Source organism: Magnolia sinica, chromosome 4, assembly GCF_029962835.1.
Source record: "Magnolia sinica isolate HGM2019 chromosome 4, MsV1, whole genome shotgun sequence".
In the NCBI taxonomy this organism is placed as follows: Eukaryota; Viridiplantae; Streptophyta; class Magnoliopsida; order Magnoliales; family Magnoliaceae; genus Magnolia; species Magnolia sinica.
In genome coordinates, this window is record NC_080576.1 from 99,750,203 (window position 1) to 99,769,834 (window position 19,632).

A 19,632-nucleotide genomic window follows, 5' to 3' on the forward strand; every position below is an offset into this window, starting at 1 on the left:
TATTAATGTGACCATGCTTGAATTCAAATTTTCAACTAGCTACTGCTAAATTGTTTCCCTGCATTTTGATTAAAGCATATCAATCTTGCCTTGATATTTTATGTGAGTTGCATTAACAAACTGAATATTGAGGTGTCGGATGTTTGTTGTGAAGAATCCAAATCTGCAGATTTTTTTTTGCTCATTTGTCTACAAGAGACTATTTTTTTCTTCCAAGAGAAAAACTTGATTCTGACTTCCCTATGGGTACATCTTTTCTTCAGTAGCACGTGGCTGCTCTCAGGGGGGCTTGCAAGAATGCTGTTATATGACTGTGAGCAAAATGGGGAATGCTGCTCATTGACTATTTCAGGCATGTATTTCCATTAGTTTTTTATATTTATTTTTATGCATGATCCTGATTCTATTCCCTGATTCAATCTGGCATCCATAAATATAATCTGAATACCTGATTGATGTTATTTTTTAATATGAAAATTATCCAATTCTTCCTTTACTCCAATTTATTTGGTTTGATTTTGTCCATTTTGCATCTGAAAACGATGTTGGTATAGTTTCTGGGAGAGTGCTGTTATTCAGCTTATTGCAAGTGCTTGTTGTCACATTGATTTTAGCAGATACTCGTGTTGTTAATTGTGCTTGTTTCCCACAGTTAGTAGTGACCCATGTCTATATTTTCCTGACCAAAGCAATTTGTGCTATTTCAGTTCTGGACTTCACTATGCAGCTTGTGGAAACTGGAGTAGAGGATGATATGGTGTCTGCACTTGTTGTATTTTCTCTGCAGTATGTCTTTGTTAATCACGAGCACTGGAAATACAAGTTGAAACATGTTCGATGGAAAGTGACACTGAAGGTACTTTTCAAGTGTCTCAAAATTTCACATGCACAGAGATCATCATCTTTGTGGGCTTTTTGCAGTTAGTGGGGACAAGACTGTGCTGTATGGGTGTCTTCCAAAAAAATTTGTCGGTGATTTGTATTCATTGCCTTAAGGATTTTCGTATCGTCCTTTTCTTCTCGTAGTTAATTCTTGTTATTGATCAAACAATGTGTGTACGCGTGTGTTTGCATGTGTTTGTGTGTTTGAACTTGGATTTATAGATTGTAGTCATCCTTTAGCATTGGGGCTTCCGCATGTTTTTTTTTTTTTTTTTTAATGGAACTGCCTTCAGTCTTTGTTTAGATTGAGATTTCTACTTGCGCATGGAACCTTCAAATAGAAAAATTAGAGAAGAAAACATGGAGGTGTTAAAAGTATTTCAGCAGTTAGGTTTCATATGTACATTTTACAATATGGAAACTGATAAAGATAGAGATATCCACATTCATATAAACATCATACCTAACGAGTGATGATCCAGTGTGCAATTGCATGAAAACCTGCAGCTAGTTGCATTTGATTTGTTGGCATTCAGATCTTGGAGAAATCACAGCAATCGGATGGCCTTAGACATCCATGACAATATTGTAAATCCATTTTGCATGCCACTGACTGGACGGTTGGGACTTGGGATCAGCTGATCAGTAGGATTTTTTCGATGCGGCCCATGGAGAGAGTGGACTTGGCCTATTGGACGGTCCAGATTGGTCATGTGGATGTCAACACACAAGATCATTACTCATAGGTCACACCTGATTATCTATCAAGGAAATGTTATAGTAAATTAATTATCTTTATCTTAAAATTCCCTCATGATAATGATCTATTTATTTGGAGTGTGTTGACATAGTTGAAGAGATTTGCATCTTCGTAAAACTTTTTCCCAGGAATGTAAGCTACTCGATGCATTAGTGCACCTGCTCACTCTCTGTCCTGTTTTAACTTTCATGTATTTGTTGATCACTTCCAGTCAGCTTTCCTCTAGTGCATGTGGTCACACTGTGTAGGTCTTTTTTAGATATCTAAACATTGGAGTGAACCTCCAGTTGTTAATTTAGAAGGAGCATGCAAGAGTCAAAGTGCACTTAACAAAGTTATTGTGGTAACAATTGCCATATTTTTTTCTATCAATCTTTGGCATAAGTTTGATTGTTTTCTTGCTGGTCTAGGAATTTGATTATTTCTGGGGGAAAAAAAGTTTCCTGGCATGGATTTCTCTTCATTGGGTCATTGCCACAGTCAACATGTTCAATGCTAATATACATCCTGTGAAGAAAAGGTATTCATTGGTATTTTTGAAAGAAGGCTTTGACCATGCCTGTGATGATTAGTGTGTGGCTGCATGTTTGTAATGGAAGAAAGAAGCCTTGTAAGATGGACTGCCATTCATGAGGTAGAGGGTGGGTGAAGGTACCATGAAGATACCTTTTGTACTAAATGAAGAGCAGATCGTTCATTTGTTTACAATGGTAATTAAGAGGCTTTCAGACTTTCAGCATCTTTCTTGCCACAGAGAATGGAAGATCTTAGTGCTTCCAGTTTAATGGAGCTCCTGTGTCAGACTTTTTTCTTTGTACGTCTATCTTTTTCACTCGAACCATTGATCTTACCCTGTTGTGATTTTAAAAAGTATGAATATATGGGCTATGAAACTAAGCAAACACTAGAGGTTAGTTGGGTGTATGTTGGATGTTGGAAAGACACATTCATCATGATTGCTGCAGCGACAATATAAACATTCTCGAGCGACATAGGTTTGAGTAGAAACCCCACTGATACATGATACATCCATGCAATACATCACAAGTGGGGACCCCAGCTGGACCACACATCTGACAAGTTATATTAAATTAAATCCAATAGGTCTCAGGTGCCCACAAATAAAATTGGATTTTCTACTAAACTACGACCGCCAAAGAGTTATGGGTATCTTTCATGTCTAAATTTAACATTCACTGGGTTTTTCCTGATTTGGTGAAGCTCTTAATTAAGAGGCTGGTTCACTATGGTGTGGGGAGATGTTGACAGATTTCTGTGGACTATGGTGGATCATGCTGTGCTTTGGTCTATTTGGTTGGAAAGGTATGGAAAGGTTTTTCAAGGTAAATGGGCTGGCAAAAGCTTGATTGTGAGGTATCTCTAGCACAATGTTTCAGCTAAATTAGATGGAGGTCTCCATTTTCATGTAGGGGTTGTTTCATTTTTTATTTACAACTGTAATTCATGGTAAATAACTCATGATTATTTACACATGTAATTGCAGCAGCGGTCCCAATGCTGACATTGCAAAGCTTTAGACTCCAAGGAATACATTCGTATAATTTCTGCATGTAAAAATTGTGGGACCCGCCGTGATGTATGTATCTTATCCACGCCGTCCATCTGTTCTACCAGCTCATTTTAAGCGATGAGCCCAAAAAAGGGGCAGATCCAAAGCTCAAGTGGACCACACCATAGGAAATGGTGGGAATTGAATGCCTAACGTTGAAAACTTCTTGGGGCCACAAATGTTTTGGATCAAGCTGATATTTGTGTATACCCTTCATACATGTCAATGTGATCTTGTGAACAGGTTGGATGATAGATACAAATCCTTGTGGGCCCTAGGAAGGTTTTAATTTTGAAAGCAGACATCATTAATCCCTTGTTTCCTGTGATGTGGTCCACTGGAGCTTCCAATCCATCTCATTTTTGGGTTCCTGCCCTAAAATGAGATGGTAAAACGGATGGACGGTGTGGATCAGACACATACATCATGGTGGGACCCACATATTTTAACGGTACCCAATCCCTATCCGATTTGATGCATTTGGATGTGATTTTTAAGGTGTAATTATATAAGTATTTTGCTCTCATTCAAGCACCCTTCAAAAGTCATTATTAGTTATGGACCACCATTTACAGTGGCAATTGGAAAAACAAACAACCCCAAAAAGGATCCCATAGGTCATGCTCAATGGCAGGCCCCATTTGCGGGGTTGTTCAAAGTGAAATTCGATAGCTGTTACTTTGTGAAGGTGTTCTCAATATTTTTTCAGGGTTTGTAGGAATCAAGGACTCTAACGTTGCAGATGCTGCCACTTTTCTCCAAGCACTAAGAACTATAATCTGTCAGAATTTGGTCCTAGCTATTGTGGAGGGTCACTAAGTAATGCTGTTTCTTGGGCTAAGTCAGGCTTGAATCTGTGGAAAGTAGCTGATTTGTTTTGCATCTTGTAGGGCCTCTCTGTTGATTGAAGGCAGAAATTCAGTCAATTTGATGTCGCCTGCTGCATGGGTGCTTGGTCCTGCTGTTTTTGTGTTTTTTCTGCTCTGTATTGTCACTGCTAAGGTCCCATGGCGGAGCTCTTTGTTCTATGTACTTCTGTATTTGTTTTCTTTCCCTTTTAAAGGGAAAAAAAATGCTTATACTTAATAAAAGTAAAAATAAAAAAGAGGCTGCTATATACATCCATAGGCCTCTCTTGAGGAGTTTCTATAACTGTCAATCAGCACAGCCCCATAGGGTTCTGTATTAAAGGTATTTTAGCCCTCTAATATGAACTGGCTGCTAACTTTAATCTTTAGTCATGACCAGCAACTGCATTTTGAGTTATAAAGGAATCTGCTTAGGAATTTGAATTTGTTCAGGCAGGATCATAGAGTCTGTTTATTATTATTAAGAACAATAAGTTTTCTTAGCACTGTCTGTACAGAAGATGTGTTAAAGATCTCAGATGAATCTTCAGCTCTTCAGTAATCTTGTGGGATAAGGGGCTGTCATCTTGCTTTGTTATTACATGAAAATTTCGAGAAATGAAAGATGTCAACTGCATCACTAGACAATTCCCTAACCTTCACATTTCAAGAGTTGACTCAAGCTAAATTTGAAAGACTGAAATACTGTTCCAACTTGACTGATTATCCCACTACATCCTTAACCTAAAGCATAAGAGAATACATCCCAGTTAAGTATATCTACTTCAATGGTGTTCACCATTCATTTGGGCACTACAAATGTATCTCAAAGAATCAATTGAATTGCTATCTCTGGCAATTGATTTGTCAACCATTTTGTAACTTACTGTTTGTAATCTTTACCTCTTTTTCCCAACTGTCACTATGCCTTTATACTGGATATGCAAGTTGAACTGGCATCTGCTTTCTTTAAAAGTGTGCATTTGCATGCTTTTACATCTCTGCTTTACCAAGCACACCTCACTCCCTTTCCTGTCATGGCACAAGTTTAGTAAAGCTTCCATCAGTATGTTTATCCATTCTTGCATCTTTGATATTGCTAGACTTCAATGTTAGTTACTGTTTCACTGGTAGGAAGATCTCCTAAATCCTTGCAATTGAAGTAGAGCATGACTTTATTTGTGCTATGCAGTCATCTTTCTAGTGATGTTGTCAGGCATGGATACAAATTGTTGCTTAGATTTGCAGTTGGTTTCTACTGTTTTAGGTTCTGGAAGTCATGAAGAAATGCATTAAATCAGTCCAGAATTCACAAAAGCTAGGTTGCCTTATCTGGGATATTTTACTTGGTGACTCTTCTATTCACAGCGCACTATGTCGAATCATGTGCATAAGAACTGAAACATTGGAGGTTGGTGGTACTGCAATTTTTCTCTCCTCGGTACCACATATCCATTGTAATCGCTTAGGCGTTTTCTTTTTCCTTTTTGGTGCTTATTGGATGTCGACAATTTGACAGAGAATATACATTAGCCGTCTTTATGACTTGAAGGAGATTGAAGGTTTGCAGCTTGCAGTATGTTCTGTGCTAGATATTGTGTCGTCTGTACTTGCTGATCTTTCGAAGGTATATTTTGCAACTTTAAATTGTCATTTAACAATTGACTAGCTTTTAACTAGTTAATGGGATTTTGAATTGACATAAATATAGTTTATTGCTTGTTAAACACATCAGATATTAAAAATGTGAATTTGTAATCCGTAACACATGCAACCTTTAAGTGATAGTTTATTCATGAGAAAATGCTTGACTGGGTGTTGCATTCACAACATTAAGTGCAAGTCTATTGGTTCAAGTGTCTCACTGATGTCTGACTGCATGCATCCATCATGCAGCCTCTTTTATTTGTATCCTGATAAAGGAGGATTGATGTTAGGTAGGCAGTCAGTCAGCCTTTGAACTATTGCTAAGAAATCCTGAGAACTCCTTTTCCGAGGACTGACGAAGCAAAATTCATAAAATCGATCCCAAAGCTGGGGCACAACTACAATTGCTACAAGCCAATTGTCATTCTTTCTCCTCATTATCCTCAAGTTGTCCTGCTTCAAACATTTTTCTTACCTCCCTGATATATGTTGAACTTTTATGCTAACATTGAGTGGCTTTTTTGTAATTTCCTTTTTTATGCATGGGCATTTTAGTCTTTCTTTACAAGGGCTTTTTTTAGTCTGTTAGAAGCCTCTAAGAAGGAAATTTGTCATTTTTTAAAATTTTGGAATTGTCTAGAGAAGAATGTGTAGAAATTTGTATGACCATAAAGACCTCTAGAAAGGTCTCTAAGATCTATATATGGGTAAAGGGTGTTGTTTGTGACCATAAAGACCTCTAGAGAAGTTCACTGTAATGAATAGTAAATGCTGTAAAATGTGCCTAGAAAGTTTGCATCGTGTGAGAAATTGGGCCCATAAGCTCGAGTTATAGAGCTTGTTCTTGTGAGTAAATAAATTTTTTCTTTTTTATTTTTCTCAAGCGAGTTCTTCTTGCAATGGGGTGTGGGTTTTCATTGTTCTTTTACGGTCTTGAGCATGTAGTTCTAGTGCATGATACATTTGTCTAGTGCATCCAATGTTCGAAATATCAATATCACGTTACATATCGCACCCTTGGGATATAGATACGTATCGGTTATCTCATGGGATATATCGATTGTATCGTGTAATGTATTGTTGTTGTTAGAAACATGGGGAAACATTGAGAAATTGGTGAAAATTTTCAATGAAACTTCAGTGATTGTTAAAAAAGACATCAATACACGCTTATAAATCAAAACATTACAAAAAACAAGTGCACATAATAAGTTTTCTTTGTATGAGGTCCTAATCTTGCTTTGTCTAACTGAATTGATGCAGCTATATTGAAAGTCTATTCATATAATGTATAAATATAAGAAGATGTGTGGAAACATAAGCGATACATTCAAAAGCAAAAGAAGAATCACTAGATCAGGTTACATACATGTTTGATTTTATGTTTGCACACTAAGATTGCAACCGATTTGCGAGAAATTGGGAAATTTTGATTTTTTTTTTCAATTTTCCGCAGCTCAGCCCATCTCCTCCCAAGTCTCGAAATTGAAGAAAAATCATGGATTTATAACAATTTGACATTGATTTAACATGATATATAGGGGGGGCAAAGATCGAAAATGCTCACCAGATCGCACATGTGGGACATATCCCACAACTTATATGTTTCGTATTGCTCATGTGGGATACAAGATATATCGTGGGATATATCGGCCGATATCGTCGATACTTAAAACACTGAGTGCATCTAGCTACACTTATGGAGTTGGATAACCCTCATCATGATATTATATCTATCTCACTAGCTTGGTGGAGCACTTTTTCCTCGCAAGGAGTAGAGACTCAAATGGTAGAACACTACTTTTTGGCAGTTTGATTTGAGCAACCATAGATGGATGCTAATGGTGGGTTCAATCAATTCAGTGTGGAGAAGCTCAACAACTCCAGTATGGAGGACACAACAAAAAATATGTAGGCAGGGAAAAAATGAAAAATATGATGCTAGAAAGCCCTCTTTGCTCAACTGGATCGATCTAAAGAGACTTGATCAATCATATTCGGGATATTGTGTCGTTGAAGTGAGTATGGGAAACTCTACTCCTTAGCCTGAAAAATACGGCAAGACTTCAAGTGCTACTCTCTCAAGGTAACATGATGATTGCTTAACACTCAAAATCTCATGCTAAAGAGCGTGGAGGTTCAAGTCCTCTTCAAGGCATAATATTGAGAATGCTCGTCAAATGAGCAATTCAATAACATATCTTGGATATACTTCTAAAAGTTAAAAGTATTTGTGCCGGAATTTTTGGAATTGGATACAGATGAACTTGTGAGCGAAGCAAGACTAAAGTGGTGTTTAATTCGAGGGCTTCAAACAGAGTAGATTCCTTTTGTTACATCTCTGCAAAAGTGGGCAACACAACCATTTCTTGTTGAGTTTGAAAATCTTTTATCAAACCAAGAAGCTTTGGCACTACAAGTGGACCAAAGTTTCACTTTCTTGAAAACATGATGCTTTATTTTTCAGAAAGCAATAAAAATGCTCCAATCTAGATTTGAAGAGGAAAAATTTTCATGGAGGACAAAAGAATTTTCAAGGACAAGTTCAAGAAGGGGAACCTCAAAATTGAGAATAGTATCAATGACCAAGGATTTTCAATTCTTCAAATGTGAAAAACTTGGACATATGAAGAAGGATTGTAGATCTAACACTATCAACGGCAACATCGGCACATCATTGTGTGAAAGTGAAGAAAAGGATGGCGATCGCAAGGGTTTGGAAACTTGTCTTGTCACCACATTGGTCAATGCGGAAGATCACTCTCGTGAAGCTATGGTTCTTACTTCAATTGAAGAAAGGCATAATGACGCTGCTTTGGCAATCATAGACTACCAAAGTTATTGGATAATCAACTCCAATTGTTCTCATCATTTAATTGGAAATGACTTCTTGTTTTTGGAGTTTCATATGTATAAGGGAAATTATGCAATCATGACCGCTGAAAACTCTATATAATCCTGTGGAGAATGAAGGTTGTATTAAAGCGAAGACCAGATCAGAAGCAAGAGTCGTAACTTTGAAGAGCATCTATCATGTTCCTAGTATAACTAAAAACTTTATCTCCTTTTCTCAAATTTTCAACGCTGGTAAATATGTTTTATTTGGCCTGCTTATTTTTGACTTTTCAGTTCTACATGTTATGCTCATATTCCCATTGAAGAAAAAGCAAGAGCCTGAAGCAAAATCTACAGCGTGTATTTGTGGGGTATGACACAGAGAAAAGGTTGGAGATGTATGGATCAAAAAATGCCCAAGATCATTAGATTTCATGATGCTAATATTTGACGTTGTCTCATCCTAATATGTGTAGCCAATTTTGACCCCATGTGCAACTCCCATAAGTGAGGAGATGGAAGACATTGATAATATGAAGACTAATTCACCCGATCCTTCAAATGAATCATCTTCTTCAAGTTCTCCATCAACTAAGAATCTTTGCTCAAGGGGCGCAACAAAGCTACAAATAGTCGAGAAGAGCAAAAAAGCATATGATTTAACCCAAGAGAATGAAGATTGACCTACTTTGCGGATATCAACTCTAGAAAGAAGTTTGCCAGTTAGATATGGAGAAGATTATGTGAATTTTGTGAATATCATTCCTTTTTTCCTTACATGCCCAATAGGTGATGAAGAACCGGCATCATATGAAGATGCTAAAGGGATTCGTAGTGGAAACTTGTAATGAAGAAGAAATACTAGAATGCGACATGGAATTTAGTTCCTTAGCCGGTGGATGTTAAACCCATCATATAAGTGGATTTACAAAATAAAATGCATAGTGGATGGCTCCAGTGATCGATTCAAAGCAAGGCCTGTGGCACAAGGATTCTCACAGTGCTATGGGTTAGTCTATTATGAGACATTTAACCCGTAGGTAAAATGATGGCAGTTTGAGCAATCATCTCTCTTGCGGCATGCAACAATTGGAAGCTTTGGTAATTAGATGTGAAGAATGTTTTCCTTTATGACAAAATTGATCGTGAGATCTACATGGAGGAACCACCTGATTTTAAGTCGGAAAAGTATCCAAGGTAGCAAGTTCATGTTTATTAAGATTGATGAAAATATGCATGCAATAGTATTCTTGTAAGTGGGTAATAGTATGATGATAGTTGTGTGAATCAATGTTAGGCATCATAAAGAACTCTTGGTTTGGTTTGTGATAAAAGGCCTTGGAGAGAAACAATGCATTGGTGTTGAGGTGAAAAGGTGCAAAGAAGGATTATTTGTGACTCCCAGGCAATACACCAAAAAAAAAAAAAAGCTCAAGAAGTTTGGCATGAAAAAATGCAAACCATCAATGACTATAATTGAATAAAATCCTGAGCTCAAGTCAAATGAAAGGAAAGAACTAAACGATGCTACTATGTTTCAGATGATAATAGAAACCTTGATGTATCTCGCCATCACTATCACTATCACTATCAATATCCTTGGAGTTTGAAGTGCATAGTAGAAAAAAAAAAAAAAGGGACTAAGAAGTGTCCTAACTTATCTTTTAGCCAGACCATCCTATCCTGGTCCCTCTGAATGAGCAACATAACTGAAGACGATCTAATAGCAATATATACTCCACTTGTTCATCGAGAAAGAATCTACGGGCAAGGGGGAGACCAAATGGCCAATTTTCCGTGGATAGGTGGGCTATTCTTACAAACGCAATTAACGATGAAGTTTCGCCAGTCCACACGTCCTCACAAGAGTGGATCTTCTCCCCATCACCAATGGAAAATCCAATCCCCTCTAAGAACTTGGACTTAACACAAGAAACCCCATTCCATGTCACAGATACTCTAGATAAGGAGGAATCCCTAATGCACCACCCTCCATTCGGACACCCACACTCGTTAGTTATAGTCTCCCTCCATAGGGCACCCTCATCCAACCTAAACCTCTACAACCACTTGCCCAACATCATTATTTTCGTCAGCTCCATGTCTCTTAGGCCGGCTCCTCCCTCTTCATAGGACTTGCTCACTTCGTAGGCTCCAATTTTTCATCCTTTCTTTGAACATTTATCATATTTATACTTTTAGTTGGATAGCTGGGTCAGTGTTCTTGGATAATAATAGTAGAACAGAAATTGTTCATTCTTTCAAGTTTCTCTTGCTGTTTTTTGGTTAATAATGGTTGCTATTTTATATCTATATTTGCCAAAAGATTGCATGTGCATGTAGTTTATCTTTCATTTGTTTACGTATGATATTCAATGCCTTCATTGAAAATTTTTGCAGGATTTTGTTTCTGGTCTGCCTGCCTTTCACCAAGCAATGTTGTCATCTACCACGAAGCCGGTTCCTGTAGTTACAGCAATGATATCATTGATCTCCTTATTCCGTAATCCTGTAAGGATCATCTCTATTTCAAAATGTGGATCATTAATGTTTAAATTTATGTCCCTTAGTAGTATTTTAATTTCCTTACAGATGAAGTTGTAAATTATTTTTTTTTAAAAGAGAAAATAGAATCGAAAGTATATTACAAGATCAAAGTGGGAAGAATCCCCATAATGAAAAGCCTCCAGGCGAATATCTTCTTTTGCTAGAACATCAGCAATTGAATTTGCCTTTCTACCCATATTGGTTTTGAAATGTATAGCCTAGAACCAGGGCCCTAATTTCTCTCAACAATACCACTTCAGGTACTCCAGCATGCATGGCACTCACACACACAACACACGTGCATGCACAATGCACACACGTGCCTACACACGTACCCATGCATGCAAGGAGTTTAAAAAGGATTCTCAATGCTTCAGAGAATTAGCTATTGAAAATCCATGTTAAATCTGTTTCTTTCTATCTTCTTTTCTTTCCACTGCTGTGCATTATGTTTCTTCACTCTAAATTGATTCATACAATAAACACCGGAACCTCATTTAGTTGTCATTAAAATTACCGAGCGCAGCTGCTTTTAGTTTTGATGGTTTTGACAAGTTTCCTTGGTTGCCGAAGTGACTGGTGCCTATATTTTCTTTTATCCCATCTCTGCATTCTCATCTCAGTTATTTGTGGATAATTATTAGATAAAATCTATACAGATGGCACAGGTGTAATTTCTTTTCATTCTGGGAAATGTCTCTAATACATGTTCACCACTTCATTCATTTATTTCTTTTCATGAATACTTTAATAGTTTAGTTGGTGCTTATGGCATAAAAGTTTTAATTGGTGAGTGGGATTGAAATGAATCTTTTAAGGGATATCTGTGGACTACGTGTGTAGGAAATACAAGTTGCTGCTGCTAGAGTTCTTTCGATGTTATGTATTATCGCAGAGAAGGCACAGTCATACTCATATGGAGATGTCTGCCTTGTTTCTGATGATTCTCAGGTTTTGGATTTCTACATCTCTGAGCTTATTCTTGAAGCTCTCCTAATCTTTAGCTTATAACAGATTCATTGAATGAATTAAGTAGTTTCTGATATGAGGTCATTTTTACTGTTATTTTCAGATTAGGGATTTAACAACTTCCATTTCTCAGATTTTGTCTGAGGAAACAATAAGAAAAAATGATCTGCTTGTTGCTGTACTGGCATTGCTCACATCCGCAGCACATTATCAGGTTTGCTTTTTCTGACATCGCTATGCAAAATGATTAAGATTATCTAAATTTCATCTGTGAAATCTCGCATTGAAACTTTTATCTGCTTCAAGTATGTCCCTTGCATTAGATTCTTCTTCTTCTTTTTTGAGCAAGCAACATAATTTATTCATAATAGAGCCAATGTTATTATTTTTCAAAAAAAAAAAAAGAAAAAAAAGAGCTGAAGTTCTGCAATAGAAGGCATAGCAGAGCCCACATGAACCAAAATGAGAAACAAAAACAATTGGAAAACATTTTGGGTTTCAACTTAAATGAAATGTTTAACCCAGGAGGAGCTGCACAACAGTTTTTGCACCATGTTGAGCCAATCGAGGCCTGTGTCCGAAACAGACTTTCTGCAATTTTGAGGAAAACAATGTCCATTCGATTATCGATTATTTGATCTTCTCAACCAGCACTTTGATGGACAACTCATGCCATGGTATACAAGAACGGTTACGTAACGGTAACAGCCATAACTGTTGCACGTTACAGGGCCGAAGCAGCCATAACAGCTGTTACAGAAAAAACTGCCCGTAACACTCCCATAACGTCCCTGTAACGGTCTTGAACCAGGTTTTTTCAAAATAATAAAAAAGGCTGTAACGGCCCATATCGTAACAGTAACGGTGGTGGCTGTTACGGCCACCATTACCATTATGGAACACCTTGACTCATGCCCTTGAAATTCTGTTGTTCCTCTCTTTCCAATTCTCCCAACAAATGAAAAGCACCAAACTCCACAATATGCTTCCCTTCTCATGTGTTGTACAGCTGCTCCAATGGTTGAATTCGTCTTCTAGATGGAAACTCTTGACCTAGATGGTTGGAATATGGGAAGGAAGAAATTCCAGATTGATGATGCCAACTGGCAGTGGAGGTGTAGGTGGCGACTGTTTTCTTCATTAGCTTTGAACACCGCAGACTTTTATGCCACGATGTTGTAATTTGTCTGTTGTTAAGATTTTCCTCTTGACTGCGAGCCATAAGGAAGCTGAAACTCAAGGTGAGGCTGGTGATTTCCAGAGGGGGCTGTTGAATCGAGGCTTTTTAGCTTCAGAAGACATACATCTGAAAAAAGATTTGGCTGAAAATTTGCCAGAGGGATCTCTTTTCCTGATTCTCTCGTCCCACACAAAGTGCAAGATGCACACTTCATTCAGCATGCAAGGAAGAGACTGGAAATCCACCAATTTGCTATCCTTTAAATTCCTGAGGATGATATTCCACGATAGCCTTCTTCTGTTATCTCTATGCAATCTTTGACTGATATTTCCTCTCACTAACCAGTCTGTATAGACTTGGGAATTTGGTGGTGAGGGGGACTGCTGCCTGGCCATTCATCTTTCCAAAAAAATGTTGATTCGCCATTGTTGACCAAGAATTTGAAACCTTGCATGAGAATTACATCAGTATAACTTAGCTTCTGAAATAGTAGGTTATTTTTTGAAATTATGGGCGTGTTTTTGCTTGGTTTCTGTCCATTCTAGCTCTAACGTTATCATATGAGAAGTTACGCATTAAAAAAATCTTACCTGACTTTTAATGAGATCTGTTTTTCTCTTTACCGCTTAACTGGTTCTTGTACAACTGCTCTACTAGAAGTATGAATATTTTGCTGATATGAGTGGAATCGGTTTTTGCAACTTTATTTGTCCTATTGCCTGGCATCCATATCTGGCATTTTAGTTCTTCCATTTGCTGCTTATGGCTTTTGGTTGTCAAATTACCATATCAACTGAATGTATTTTGTTGGATCTTCCATTTTTTTAATCCATAGAAAGTTCTTTTTTTCCATTTTTTGGGTTTTTTCTTTTTTTTTTTCTTTTTCACATTCTCTACTGCATACCAATTCTTTCACTGCAGCCGGCTTTCCTCATTTCTATCATGTCCACAAAGGAGAACGTGGAGGTATCCACAAGAAAGGACAATTTGGAAGCTTCTTTTGGATCATCAAGGTTGAAGAAAACAAGTCTTATTCAATCTCTTCTGCAATATGTCGAGAGATCTGAGGATCTTATTGCTAGGTATCATCTGGCCAGATAACAGTTATTCATAATTCGTGTGGGTTATCTCCGTATGATTTTTTTCTCAAGTTGTAAAACAAATGACATCTTCCATTTATGTGTTTCATTTAGGGGGTGTTTGTTTTTCCATTTCCCCCAGTAACTGGTGGTAAATGATAGAAAATAAGTAATTATTACTTGTGTAATTCATGCTGGCACAACTTGCGATGTTGACAGAAACGAGTTTCCACGCTAATACTGAGGAGAAGTAAAAATTCTATAGGGCCCACCGTGATGTATGTCTGATCCATCCTATCCATCTGTTTTACCAGATCATTCTAGGTAATGAACCCAAAAATGAGAAGGATCCAAAGTGCAAGTGGATCACACCACTTGAAATAGGGGGAATTGAACGTCTACTATTGAAAACATTTTTCGGGCCACCAAAGTTTTGGATGAAGCTGATGTTTGTGTTTTCCTTTCATCCATGGCTGTCCGACCTTTTGAACAGGTTGGATGATCAATACCCATCTCTGTGAGCCCTAGAAAGGTTTCACCATTTCAACAGTGGACATCATTATCCACCCTGTTTCCTTTGGTGTGGTCCACTTGAGCTTATAATCTGCCTCATTTTTGGGCTCATGTACTAAAATGAGCTGGTAAAATGGATGGACAGTGTGGATCAAGCAGATACATCACAGTCAGACCCACATATTTAACGCACCCATTCCCACTCCGTTTTCTAAAGACAAACTCGAAAATCGATGAGTAAATAGTTGGCGGTTTCCATTTCCTTCCAAACAGCATTCAGAAGTTATTATTGCTCATTTACCACCATAAATGGAAAAAGAAACACCCCCTTAGTCTGTTTGTTAGCTTGGTGTAAATTGATTGTGGAAAGGTAATTAACTACATTTCATCTGCTGAATTTTCTGTATTTCCAGCCATCCTCGTTTACTGCTGAATGTCCTTAACTTCCTGAAGGCATTGTGGCAAGGGGCTGCCCAGTATATGCAGATCTTGGATAGACTGAAAAACTCAGAGAAGTTCTGGAAACATCTGTTGTCTTCTATCTTGACATTTTCTGTCAATGAAGCTTCTTCACTTGAAAATATGAAAGGTGATGAGACTTTACAAGTGGCATACAGATATCAATGTCAGTCTGCAGTTTTAGAGATTGTGGCACATGAAATGTTTCTGCAAAAGAAATTGTTACATGGGAAGAAGCCTGAAAAGAAGTCATCCAAATCATCCGAAGGGAGGATTGAAAACACAGTTAATATTGAAAAGGAAAAATTTGATAGTCTACATGATCTTATGGCTATGTTATCGAACTGGTGTGAGCACTCTGTCATGGAAAATCTTGTCAGATTATATGCGTCTGGTGGATATGATAGGGAGACTGTTGGCCATGCTAAGGTGAACTCTTTTGCAATGTCATGTTTTAGTTCTTATTGGAAGAAGTTCAGGAGTGCCTTTTTTTAATTCTTAGATGGTTAGACATCATATCAGAACTGATTTAATTCATCATGTACAAAATAATTGAAATTATCATTCTGTCCTTAGAATTTTCTTTCTAATGTGATGATGCTTTGCCTCCATGTTGCTCATGTTATCTTCTCATCCATGTCTTGGTATCCGAGAACTGTCATTGCTGCCATAGGTGGGACACAATGTTAGTCATGAGCTACTCGTAAACACAGTTACGCTCTAAAACCTTTCTTTTTCTTTGAATGGAGGTATTTTGAGCCTAAATGTGTTCAGAATTGTAGAAACTAGGATCTACTGCATTTAAAAATTACAATTAAATGTCAGTTGTCAAGAAACACCTCAAACTGAGGTAACAGCCCCGCATGAAATAAATGTAAGGAATTATGAATGGAGGTACATTCAATGCCCACCAACCAACAACAATGACACCCTTTGGAAATCTCAAAAGGCCTTCCTAGATATCTTCTACACAATGTTTTAGGTATCGGTACGACACCCCATATTGCACCCTTGGGATAGGAAACATATCAGCATCACATGGGAAATATTGCGTGTATTAGGGAATGTATCACAGTATGAGGGAGGAAGGTGATGGAATTTTTCAATGAAACTTTAGGAGATGTTAGAAGGCATGATATTACATACTTAGAATTCAAATTTTTGTTACAAAATGCATAGTAGGGTTGTTAGCAATTTTGAAAGAAGTAGAAATGTAAACTTTCCAAATTTTCCAGATTTTTAGGATCCCCATGTGGATACACAATCAAATTCAAAAAAAAAAGGGGGGTGCTTATATACTTATTTTGCCCTAAATTGTCTTCTGATCCCGTGACAATTGCTTATTTTGCTTCTCCAACGTAGGAGATCCGTCCCCAATCTATCCCAATAAAGAGATAGAGAGTAGAAGGCCAACATACACGCCCACTGTTTAGGCTAGGCATGCTCAACTAGTGAGTCGTTCACTACGTGGACCCCACACATACACGTGTGATGGAAGGAAGGAGAGAGGGTGTGAATGAAGATGCTCTCTCTCTCTCTCTCTCTCTCTCTCTCTCTCTCTCTGGTACCCAACTCAACCAAATCCCTCTACTTCCAATGGCATCCATTGATGCGGACATCAGTGGTACACCCTTTAGAGTGTACCAGAGGAGGAGGCGTCGCCGACAGAGTACCGGAGCAGAGGAGTTGATGTGGATGGACGAGTAGAAAAGGATTTGATGAGGATAATGTGAAGAAGAGATGAGAATATTAAGAAAGAAGGAGAGTTTGGGAGAGATGATGTGTTAGACTTGCTTGCCCTAACACATAATATTTTATTATGATAAAGCATATAGTATACTGCAGGAGAATAGGGAAGTGTGCACATGCACTTACACTAAACGGGCCGCCTGCTAACCACATACAATAAATACAATACACTAGCATTCTCTATACTCCCCCTCAAGTTGGAGCATGGATGTTGATCATGCCCAACTTGTCACGAACACGATGAAGAGCATCTCGACTCAAGGACTTTGTAAGAACATCAGCAAGTTGATCCCCAGATCGAACAAAAGGAGTGATGATTTCCTTAGAAGCGACTTTCTCCCGAATAAAGTGACAGTCAACCTCAATATGCTTGGTTCGCTCATGGAAAACTGGGTTACAAGCAATATGGATGGCCGCTTGATTGTCACAGTGAAGAGGAATAAGATTCGAAGGAGGATAGCTAAGTTCTTTAAGAAGATTGCGAAGCCACACAAGTTCACACGTCGCATGAGCCATAGCACGATATTTTGCTTCAGCTGAGGACCGGGCAACAACTGGCTGCTTTTTGCTTTTCCAGGTTATAAGATTGCCACCTAGGAAAGTACAGAAGCCGGATGTAGAGCGGCGATCAAAAGTACTACCTGCACAATCAGAATCGGAATAGCCAGAAAGATGAAGATGACCATACAACTGAAAGAGAAGACCAAGACCTGGGGCTGATTTTAAATACCGAAGTATGCGGTAGACAGCCGTGAGATGAGAAGTACGGGGAGCTTGCATGAATTGGCTAACCCCCATCACAAATGAGAGATCTGGACGAGTAATAGTCAGGTAAATAAGCCGGCCTACAAGTCGTCGATACATCTCGGGATCAGTAAGGAGAGCACCATCTGGTCGAAGCTTCTGTGAAGTATCCATGGGAGTGGTAGCAGGCTTGCACCCTAACATGCCGGTCTCCATGAGAAGATCGAGCACATATTTTTGTTGTGACAAGACTAATTTGGATGATGAGCGAGCAACTTCAATTCCGAGAAAGTAGCGAAGAGGACCAAGATCCTTGATCTCAAACTTGGTCTTCAAAAAATCTTTGACCTCCTTCATTTTAGCAGAATCACTACCGGACAAAACAATATCATCCACATAGACAATGAGAACCATAATGCCCGTCGATCTATGGCATATAAAAAGAGAATGATCAGCATGACTACGAACAAAGCCAAACTATAAGAGAGCCTGACTAAATTTTTCGAACCATGCACGTGGAGATTGTTTGAGTCCATAAAGAGCCTTCTTCAACCGACATACAAGTGCAGGGTTGTAAGAAGCAACAAAGCCAGGAGGTTGATGCATGTAAACTTCCTCTGCAAGATCCCCATGGAGAAATGCATTCTTAACATCAGGCTAAAACAAGGGCCATGATAAATTAACAGCCAAGGAGAGCACAATGTGAATTGAATTAAGCTTAGCCACCGGAGAGAATGCCTCGAAGTAATCCAACCATGAGTCCGTGTAACCTTTAGCAACAAGAGGGGATTTATAGCGATCAATTGAGCCAGCTGGAAGAAACTTGATTGTATAAACTTATCGACAGCCAACAGGTTTATGGCCTACAGGAAGTGGCACAAGATCCCAAGTATGATTCTTCTCAAAAGCAGACATTTCTTCCATCATCACCTTTATCCAATCAGGACTCCGAAGAGCATGTGAGAGAGATCTAGGAATAGTCTGTGATGAAAGGGAAGCTGCAAACTACTGAAAAGACGGTGAAAGATGATCATATGAAACGAAATTACTAATGGGGTGTTTAGTACAAGATCATGACCCTTTGTGCAAGGCAATGGGAAGATCTAAACTCGAGTTAGGAGAGTCACCTAAACCAACATCCAAAGTGAGCGGAAGGGTGGATGGCTGAGCTTGTGAAGATTTATCTCGACGATGATACACTCGCAGAGGCTTAGGCTCACCCATATCACCAACAGGATGCTGAATAGAGGGGAGAGGAGTTTTCCCATGATCACTAGCGGGAAGAGGAGTTTTCCCATGATCACTAGTGGAAAGAGGATAAGAGTCATCCTCCCCCTGACGCGCAAGAGGATCACAGAGGGATCGGCCTGGAGAGGAGAAAAAAAAAGATCCTCAAAGAAGGTGACATCGACAGAGACATATTTCTTGCGAGTCAATGGGTTAAAGCATTTATACCCTTTCTGACTCCAAGTATACCCTATAAAGACACATTTAATCGCCCTGGGACTAAGTTTATCATTACTCCCATCCAAAATTTGAACAAAACATGTACAACCAAAAACTTTAGGTGGTAGAGGAAATGGATTATCATGAGGATACAATATAGTAAATGAAGATTTGTAAGACAGAATACGTGAGGGTATACGATTAATAAGAAAAGTAACAGTTAAAAGAGCATCACCCCAAAAATGTTTGGGTAGATGCATACCAAGCAGAAGGGTGCGAGCAACTTCAAGAAGATAACGATTCTTTCGTTCTGCAATACCATTTTGTTGAGGAGTGTAAGCACATGACGTCCTAGACAAAATACCACGTTCCTACAAGAAGGACAGAAAGGCAGTAGACATGTA

The 19,632-nt window shown here is 38.4% G+C and overlaps 1 protein-coding gene across 3 annotated transcripts in view; it reads left to right on the plus strand.

Annotated features, from left to right (window-relative positions):
* Positions 1-19,632, plus strand: part of LOC131243494 (uncharacterized) — a 141,743-nt gene that overhangs the window by 106,240 nt on the left and 15,871 nt on the right. For all 3 annotated transcript variants that reach the window (XM_058242884.1, XM_058242885.1, XM_058242886.1), the window contains 9 exons: positions 264-352; positions 708-856; positions 5,328-5,471; positions 5,580-5,687; positions 10,943-11,053; positions 11,933-12,040; positions 12,162-12,272; positions 14,160-14,320; positions 15,244-15,718. In XM_058242884.1, coding sequence (XP_058098867.1) covers positions 264-352; positions 708-856; positions 5,328-5,471; positions 5,580-5,687; positions 10,943-11,053; positions 11,933-12,040; positions 12,162-12,272; positions 14,160-14,320; positions 15,244-15,718 — 1,456 coding nt within the window. The remainder of the gene's footprint in view (positions 1-263; positions 353-707; positions 857-5,327; positions 5,472-5,579; positions 5,688-10,942; positions 11,054-11,932; positions 12,041-12,161; positions 12,273-14,159; positions 14,321-15,243; positions 15,719-19,632) is intronic.